Source organism: Gracilinanus agilis, chromosome 4, assembly GCF_016433145.1.
Source record: "Gracilinanus agilis isolate LMUSP501 chromosome 4, AgileGrace, whole genome shotgun sequence".
Taxonomy (NCBI): Eukaryota; Metazoa; Chordata; class Mammalia; order Didelphimorphia; family Didelphidae; genus Gracilinanus; species Gracilinanus agilis.
The window spans coordinates 265,063,466-265,073,457 of NC_058133.1; the positions used below are offsets into that span (position 1 = coordinate 265,063,466).

At 37.4% G+C, this 9,992-nt stretch overlaps 1 protein-coding gene across 1 annotated transcript in view; it reads left to right on the forward strand.

Annotated features, from left to right (window-relative positions):
* Window positions 1-9,992, forward strand: part of C4H6orf89 (chromosome 4 C6orf89 homolog) — a 48,918-nt gene that overhangs the window by 20,729 nt on the left and 18,197 nt on the right. The window contains exons 2-3 of the mRNA XM_044674345.1: window positions 3,323-3,530; window positions 4,382-4,604. Of these exons, the coding sequence (XP_044530280.1) occupies window positions 3,323-3,530; window positions 4,382-4,604 (431 nt within the window). The remainder of the gene's footprint in view (window positions 1-3,322; window positions 3,531-4,381; window positions 4,605-9,992) is intronic.

Sequence of the window (9,992 nt, forward strand, 5' to 3'; positions counted from 1 at the left end):
AACTACTCTGACTTCTCTAAATCTTATGGATCCCTCATGTTGGAACTCATAATCTTACCAGTTGATCAAACAGCACTTCTCATATTAATTAATTTACTTGTTTGGTTTTTTTTAACTCTTTACCATCTGCTTTAGAATTGATACTGTGTATCAGTTCCAAGGTAGAAGAACAGTAAAGGCTAGGCAATGAGGGGATTAAGTTCAGGGTCACACAGCTAGGAAGTATCTGAGGTCAAATTTGAACCCAGAACTTCCTGTCTCCAGGTCTGGCTCTCTGTCCATTGGGCCACCTAGCTGACCTTGTTTGCTTTTTTACCCCCTTTAATTATAAAATTATTAACTGACCTTTCATCAACAGTTGACTTTTTATTGGAGTAAATTCATAGGTTAATGAAGCTGGAAGAAAACGTGGAAGTCATCTAGGCGTAACCATTTTTTTTTTTAAAAACCAAGACTAAGAAACAGATTAAATGACTTCTCTAAGATCACATGGCAATGGCAAAACTGGACTAGTTCTCCCTGATCAGTCCATTGCTTTTTCTACTGTATCATGTATTTGAACTTCCCTGTCTTGGTAGAGATCTTTTCCTATAGCAATTACTTTTTAGTATTCTACTTAAAAGATGACATGTTATTTTATTTATTTGTTTTTGGTCTGTTTTGTAGGAAAGAATTCATAACTTGCCCCCTTCCTGCTTTTCTTTTTTTTTTCTTTTTTTTTTTTTTTTTTTAATTTTAAACCCTTAATTTCTGTGTATTGACTTATAGGTGGAAGAGTGGTAAGGGTTGGCAATGGGGGTCAAGTGACTTGCCCAGGGTCACACAGCTGGGAAGTGTCTGAGGCCGGATTTGAACCTAGGACCTCCCGTCTCTAGGCCTAGCTCTCAATCCACTGAGCTACCCAGCTGCCCCTCCTTCCTGCTTTTCTAATCTTCTTACCTATTACTTTTCTCTACATAATTTATAGTCCATTGGTACTGGATCCTTTGCTTTTTGTTCCTTACATGAGACATTCCTCTCTAATCTGGGTGTTTTTGCTGGCTATGCCCCATACCTGGAATTTTCTTACTCCTTCGTTTCCTTTAAGTCCCAGCTAAAATCTCCTTCCTGCCCTTATTTCCCATTACCCTTTAATGCTAATGCTCTCTCCTTGTCGATTATCTCCAGTTTATCCTCTATGTATGTTGTTTGTACATAATTGTTTGCATGTTAGCTATCTCATTGGACAGAGCAGGGACTGTTATTTGCTTCTCTTTGTATCCCTAGTGTTTAGCAGAGTGCCTGGCACATGGTAGGCACTTAATAAATGCTTATGAACTGCCTGGTTCAACTATAATGAAAAAAAAGTAATTATCAGGCAAGAAAAGTGACTAAGTTGTTCATATCCTTTGACCCCCAAATCCCACCATTTAAAAAAAATGCCTATTGTGGAATGAACAAACAATATGGCATATAAACATAAGTGTAGCAAAATATTACTGAGTTGATATGATGCCTGAGAATTCATAGAAACAGGAGATGATTTGTATGAAGTGATCCAGAGTGAAAGCAGAACTGGAATATATGTAATAATCACCATAGTATAAAAATAAGTTAACACTAAGAGACAACAAAATTAAGGTCAAATACCAAGGACAATGTTGGTAGCATATTTTTAAAAGTTCAAGCACATTATTTCTCTCAACCACCTAAGTGGGAAACGGCATGTACTATCATTTATCATCATGCCATTAACTGAAAAATGTACAAGTGTCCCTTCCATATTGGGGGGGGGCATTTTAGGGACATTGCACCATAAGATCTAGAAAATCTGCCTAAATTTTTTTGGCCCTCCTTTCATACCAGAGAAGGCTGAATTTATTCTTTTTCTTTTATGGGGTGGTTACAGTACCTTATTGTAAATTTGGGTTTGTTATTTGGTCATAAACTATATTTAGGTAAATGTTAACATTTCTAGCTTTTGTGTGTTGTCTGCTAGCTTTTGTGTTCTTTTCTCAAACTTTAATTTTAAAATTATTTTAATTTTTAAAAAGAAATTATGTATATTTATGGTCCTAAAGGATAAAAATATGTTGATAACTGTATGCTATGCATATATTTTATTAATTTCTGAATTTCTTAGCTTTTTCTTTCTCTTCTGCAGCTTCTGCAAAATTTTCAAACAACTTCCATTTAATTTCTTATGCCAATCCTTAATGTAGAAGGGATACCTGTACTTTGTGGTGAAGTGTCTGTCTGTTGGGAATTGTTTGTATTCAAATAGTGTCATGGCATTTTAAAAAAGAGAGTCCAGCAAAACAACATGGAGACCATTCCCCAATTGACAAATGGTCAAGGGACATGAATAGGCAGTTTTTACTAAGTAGTAAAAAACTATCAATAAGCATATGAAAAACTGTTCTTAAATCCCTTCTGATTAGAGAAATGCAAATAAAAACTACTCTGAGGTACCACCTTTTGCCTAGCAGATTGGCCAATATGACAGCAAAGGAAAGTGATAAATGTTGGAGGGGATGTGGCAAAACTGGGACACTAATGCATTGCTGGTGGAGTTGTGAATTAATCCAACCATTCTGAAGGGCAATTTGGAATTATGCCCAAAAGGCTTTAAAAGATGGCCTGCCCTTTGATCCAACCATACCACTGCTGGGTTTGTACCCCAAAGAGATAATAAGGAAAAATACTTGTACAAAAATATTCATAGCTGTGCTCTTTGTGGTGGCAAAAAATTGGAAAATGAGTGGGTGTCCATCGATTGGGGAATGGATGAATAAATTGTGGTATCTGATGGTGATGGAATACTATTGTGCTGAAAGGAATAAAGAACTGGAGGAATTCCATGTGCACTGGAAAGACCTCCAGGAACTGATGCAGAGTGAAGGAGCAGAACCAGGAGAACATTGTACACAGAGACTGATACACAGACTTTCCTAATAACAGCAATGCAATGATCCAGGACAATCCAGAGGAACTTAACGAGAAAGAAAGCTATCCATCTCCAGAGAAAGAACTGTGGGAGCAGAAACAGAAGAAAAACATATGATCGATCACATGGTTCAGTGAGGATATGATTAGGGTTTTGATGTTAAAAGGATCACTCTATTACAAATATGAATAACATGGAAATAGATTTTGAACAATGATACATGTATAACCCAGTGGAACTGCTTGTCAGCTCTGGGAGTGGGGAAGGAAGAGCAGGGGGAGGAGTGGAGGGATGGAGGGAGAGAGGGATCATGAATCATGCAACCATGGAAAATATTCTAAATAAAATAAAAACAACATGGAGAAACCTTTTTTAAAATTTGGTTTTATGTTGTAGGGATTTTATATTGGAAGACATGGATCTTGCTGCCAATGAGCTCAGCATCTATGATAAACTTTCAGAGACCATCGATTTAGTGAGGCAGACAGGACATCAATGTGGGATGTCAGAGAAGGCGATTGAAAAGTTTATCAAACAGCTGTTAGAGAAGAATGAACCTCAGAGGGGTCCACCCCGACATCCTCTGCTCATGGTTGCATATAAGGTAAACACTTGGAAATTTTGTGGGAAGAGCATGAATTCTTTTTTTTTTAACCCTCACCTTCTGTCTTTGAATCAATACTAATTATAGATTCCCAAGGCAGAAGAGCCTTTAAGGGGTAGATAATTGGAATTAAGTGACTTGTGCAGAGTCACAAAGCTAGGAAATGTCTGAGGTCAGATTTGAACCCAGGACCTTCCCTCTCTGGGCCTGGCTCTCAATTCACTGAGCCAACTAGCTGCCCCATGAATTTTTCTTTTTAAATATTCTTCCCCAATATCATTGACCGACTTTGGATGACCTCGTAGGTCTCAAACCTCTTCCTATTTGCTTTTCTTTGGACAAATTGGAGCTTATTCCTATTAGGTGTTCTGAATATTTTGTGTAAAGGTCTAGATGAAAGCTTTGTATTTTGATTAATTGGAGGTTCTTCATAATAGTAACATAAATTTGTCCAGAACTAAAATTCTAAAGGGGAGATTCTCTAGTTAAAATAATGCCCATCTAAAAGACTTATCAGAGCTGATTTAAATGAGATGCCTTTATCTTTCCTTTCTGTTAAGTGGAAGATGACTTTAGTATCAATTATAATCAAATAATTAGGCACTTTTTCTTTGGGGTTTAAGGGGGAGTATTTTGTGGGAGGGGTCATTGGGATGTTGGTTGTGAAGTATTGTCACAAAATAAAAATATATGTCAAGAATTAAATAATTACTACCCCTCCCCAAATAAATGTGTTATCTAACATAGAGATTATACTTGTAATGTAAACTTGCCTGACCTCATGATTAGAATTCTTTTTGTTTTAAGATTCTACATCAATAATTAAATATTGGTCTGTTTTTTTCTTGTAGGTCCTGATCACCCTGGGGTTAACACTGCTCACTGCCTACTTTGTGATTCAGCCCTATAGTCCTTTGCCACCTGAACCAGTGCTCTCTGGGGCTCACACCTGGCGCTCTCTGATCCATCATATCAGGCTGTTGTCCCTGCCCATTGCCAAGAAGTATATGCTTGAAAATAAGGAATTTGTTCCGCTGTCAAATTATGAACCCCAAAATGATGATGCATACCCAGGTAGAATGCTACATTTACTTATTAGCTAAATCACTTAGATGAATTGGAGAGAAAAAATTGGGAGTTTTACTATTAATTACAATATGTGCCCATAGAAAGGAGAGATTTCACTGTACCATATCTTTATTTCATTTTACTTATTTATTTAAACCCTTACCTTCCATCTTAGAATCAATATTGTATATTGGTTTTAAGGAAGAAGAGCAGTAAGGGCCAGGCAGTGAGGGTTAAGTGACTTGCCCAGGGTCACACAGCTGGGAAGTGTCTGGGGCCAGATTTGAACTCAGGATCTCCTGACTCTAGGCCTGGCTTTCCATCCACTGAGCCACCCAGCTTCCAGCTTGTACCATATTTTTATATGTATGTTTACCACAGTCTATTATTGCATTAGCCACATCATCTATAATGTATGAATTGGTATTTATGGGAATTCTTTCTACCTACAGAGACAGAAAATCATCTATAATTTAGTAGATAGAAATAATAATAGTAACTAGCATTTATAGTACCTTGTTTGTAAAGCTCTTTTTATATATTATCTAACTTGATCCTCACAAGCACCGAGAGAGATAAGTGCTATTATTATCTTCATTTTATAGATGAGTGAACTGTTACAGGATTTTATTCCTGATTCCAAGTCCAATGATCTGTCCACTGTGCCACTCAGCTGCTCAACTTAAGTCTTAAAGAGTTTATAGGGGCAGCTAGATGATGCAAATCTGGCCTTAGATACTTCCTAGATCTGTGACCCTGGATAAGTCACTTAACCCCAATTGCCTAGTTCTTACCACTCTTCTGCCTTGGAACTGATACTTTTGATCCAAAGACAGAAGATAAAAAGTTTTTTTGTTTGTTTTTAAGTTTACTAAAACTCCGAAATTAAGTGTCTTGCCTATATTCACTTAGTGGGGAAGTTTTAGCGTCGGGATTTGAATGCAGGTTTTTCTACTCAAGTTCAGAACTTTATCACCCCACACTCATATATGTTCTGAGCACATAATAATCATTGTCAGTAAATGGTTGTTGATTGATTTGCTAAAGGCATCAGAGTTTTGATTCAAACTGTTTTGTCCTGTGACTGATCTTGTCCATATAGGATTTCTTACTTTGCAGACTTTACTTTGACTTCTTTTAGACTTGTAAATCTTAGGGACAGCTCAGTACAAAGCTAATAATTGTAAAGGTTTTGCCAACAAGTTAAATTTAAGAAACATGTTCCTGGTGACAGCATATCAATGAAAGAGAATTAATCAATTTGTTACAAACATTTAGTGAGCACTTGTTCTATGGCAGGTACTGTGGGTGATGAGGCTATAAAGACAAAGAATGAAACCGTCTCTACCCTCTTCAGGTAGTTTAGAAACAGATCATGAAATTTCACCTTTAGAGAACATGAAGTATGGAATTTTTCTTAAAAACCTTAAAGCACTATACATTGTAACAACTCATTTCTGTAGATTTTTAAGATTTCAAAATGCTTTCTTGTGGTAAAGACTGTATGAATATTTTGATATAGTGGAAGAATACTGGGCTTGGAGTCAGGAAAACCTGGGTTCAAAGCCTATTTCAGACACTAACTTGCTGTGTGACCCTGTCAAGGACTTCAGTTTCCTCAGTTCTAAAATGAGGGGTTTAGACTGAAGACCCCCAACTCTTCCAATTCATAATGCATGATCCTATAAATCTTGCCCAAAATTTTACAGCTATTAAGGACAATCTGTGTTTCTCTTGATTCCAAAACCAATGTTCTTTTGAAAAAGTTGTTAATATTATAATGACTCAAATTTCTGTAGTTCTTCTGCTTACTGTGTGATTTTGGTTAAATCACAGACCTTTATGAATCTGTTTCTCCAGTGCCTATCACAGCACCTGGCACATTATATGCATTTAAGAAATGCTTACTGATTGACTGATTTGCAAAATGGAAATGATAATAGTTGTGTTGGCTACTCAGTCAATCAGTAAACATTTAAGTCCTTGCTTTGTACCAGGCACTCTTCTGTGAACTGGGAATGCAATAATATAATGATTACAAGGGAGAAACAAAAATTATGCAGATAAATAGGTTAAAAATATATACAAAATAGGGGTCAGCTAGGTGGCTCAGTGGATTGAGAGCCAGGCTCAGAGATGGGAAGTCCTGGGTTCAGATTTGGTCTCAGACATTCCTAGCTCTGTGACTCTGAGCAATTACTTAACCAGAATTTTCGGTTTTTATCTCTTATGATCATCACTATCCCTTGTTGATTAAGAACATTTATTTGGATTTAGATAGAGCCCAGGGCTTCACCTTGGTCAAAAATCTGGTTTTCAATAGTTCACTCCCAAGTGTTTCCTAAATCCATTTATAAAGCTCAGAGAAAAGACTTTTAATCCTTTTTGAACGTGCAAAAAATGCTCTGGCCTCATGCAACATAGGTAAAGGAACAGTAATGTATACATGACACTATATTATCCATACATGTGTCTGTGAAGGGTCTGTACAGCATGGAAACCCAATGACCAGCTTAAACATTACAGTAGCAGGGCTTCATATGCATAAACCTTTATCTACTGAAAGGTTCTGGTTGATTCCAGAATGGGTGTTTGTGTTCACAGAGCCTCTAAGAAACAAATAAAATATTTTGGGTTACTCTGGAAGCCTCTGAAAATAGGTGAGATGATTGCTTTGCTTCAAATAGGATGCTTCTTTAAGCAAAGTGATTTGTAAAATGTTTGTCTTTCAAAGATGCTTCCATTCCTAGGATTTATGAAAACAGACATAGGCCCATCTCACTGAAGGAAGGCCCTCTGAAATATAGGCTGTCTCATCCCACAGAAACCAGAAAGGGGCATAGAAAGAGTTCAGCTTTGTTTCAAGATATTTTTTATATTTGCCATGCACTAGTAGTGCAAAGTTGCTCTTGGTGCATTTCAAGTAATAGCTTCACTTCCAAGGTATCTCTATTTCTTTCTCTCTTTTTTTTTTGTCTTACCTTCCGTCTTAGAATTGATACAAGTATTAGTTCCAAGGCAGAAGAGTGGTAAGAGCTGGCAGTTGGGGTTTTAGTGATTTGCCCAGGGTCTCTCAGCTAGGAAGTGTCTGAGACTAAATCTGAATCTAGGTCCTCCCAACTCCAAGCTTGTCTCTTTATGAAGGTCTTTTTGACTGGCTGTGGATTCTTTGAGGTGTTTGGGGGAGGGGAGCACAAGGAGCCACACTATTTACTGTCTTCTTCCCTTTGGATTTAGCTTTCTGTCTAGGGCCTCCTGATAGTAGGCTGTGAAGGACTGAATCACATTTTTTCCCTACCTCCTGCATCCCCAAAGTGCTTTATCCTAAAACAAAAGCTTTTGCTTTTGGCTGAATTTCATTAGGTTATTCTGCATGTGACTTGTTCTGTTGACCAGAAATCCTAGAGGATTAGTTGTTGTACATCATCAGCCAACCCCAGGAGTCCTTTTGTAAACAACCCTCCAGCTGCCTGAAAGCCAGGCCCAGGATCCTCCTCTGTCTTTTATTCCTCTCCAAAATGGACAGTTTGCAGAGAAGGGTGGTTTCATTTTCTGGAGTTTGACTTTGGCCTGTATTTGGTCCAGAGAATTGTTTTTTTAAATTCCTGTCTGACAGTAAGAATGAATTTCAAATCCTGGTAAGAATTAGGAATATAAGACCATTGCTTTGTTTTGCAGTTCATATTTGGAACAGCTTTGTAAGTGTCAGAAACAAGAGCTGTGTTACACAATCAGTGAAACACCAAGAAGGGTCTCTTGCTAATGGGGAAGTACTTTCTGGGGATTACAAACAAATTTCAAAGTTTAGTTCAGTGGCTAGAACCGAGACCCTACTTGCTCTCAGTGCAGAACTGACTGTTCTGGTTGGTGAAAAAGGGCCCTTTACTAAAGCAAGCCTAGGGTAGTATATGAAAAAAACAACAACAAAAAAACCAACACCATTACTGTATAGTTTAAGACATTTCTCCCACTGGGAAGAAATCCTGTTAATTGAAAAACTTGAGTCAGAGTAACCAGTAGAAGCAATTTCAGATACCAAGTCTGGTGGCTTCAGACTATAGTCCATAATGAAGTTCTTGGTATTAAGTCTCTGCTTATTCTCTGTCCTTATGGATCTGCTTTAGCTGAATCTTAACCTCTTTTATGGCTCTGATTAAGTGAATAGGTCCCTACCCACCTTCTATGTAGAACACATTCTGATCAGGTTAATGAAATAGGGTTCTCTCAATCTGAAAGTGCCTCTTATTTCCCTAGCCAACCACTTTTCTCATCACTACCTATGATAGTATTCTCCCCATGGTATTTCCCAAAGTGGCATTTCAAAACTCTTTCTTCTTCTGAATTCTAGATTGTTCTGGGGGAAAGAAATCAAGGTTAAATTGTGGTTGGAGGTTCTTGAGGTGAACAAGAATACAGAGGAAAAGAGCATTTTGAAGATTAGGTGCAGGACTCTTGGATATTATTGTTTTCTAGAGGTGGAGCCAGGAAATGCTATCCCTTCAGATATCAGAAAGACAAGAATTTTCTATACTTTCGAAGCAGTCAGAAGCCTTGGAGTTTTCAATAGTTCAGAAAACCAGAACATTGGGGAATATTTGGAGTTTACTTGGAAGAGATCTGATCTACCCTACTGCTACTACCATTGTTTTTTCAAACTCCCAACAGTGGGAAGTATAAGTATGACCTCTGGAGGCAATTGGGCTTCTTTAATGGGTTTGTGGCTGGTCTAGATGAAATATATAGGTTAGGAATCATGTCTATGAAGCACTCCCTATCACACATACATAGAGTCTTTCATTGACAGACTGCAGATATTTCCCCCCATCATCCTTACAAGAGGAACCTTGAGTTAGCAGGAAGAGAATTGGACCTAGGACTTGGAGAGCAAGAAGGATCCTATTACTAAAGTTCAGTGTGACTACTAAACATGAGAATACATTAAAAGTAAATATGGGTAGTATGCTTATTGGTGCTTCCAGAATTGCCTAAAAGGAAAGGCAGAATAGGGAGACTGTATCACCAAACAGCACCCTATATACTTGCTTGGTGACTTTTGATTTCATCACAATTCTAGATTTGATTTTTGCACCAACATTTTTATTTTGTTTTGTAGTATAAAAGAAATGTAGTGTGATCAAAACCACAAAACGCCCCAAACTTTACATAGGAAGTGGAATTAATGTTTATTCTCATAAATCTTCCAAAATAGCACTTCCATGGGTTTTGCTAGGTCTGTAGAAAAACCAATTTGTCTCCCCTGAATCTGGAACCTTGACTAGCTTTATGCCAGACTATGAAAAGGGACACATGGTTCGAATGAGTTGATGTATGTAAAGTCCTTTGCAAACCTTAAAAGTGCTGTTTATATATATATATGTATATATATATATATAT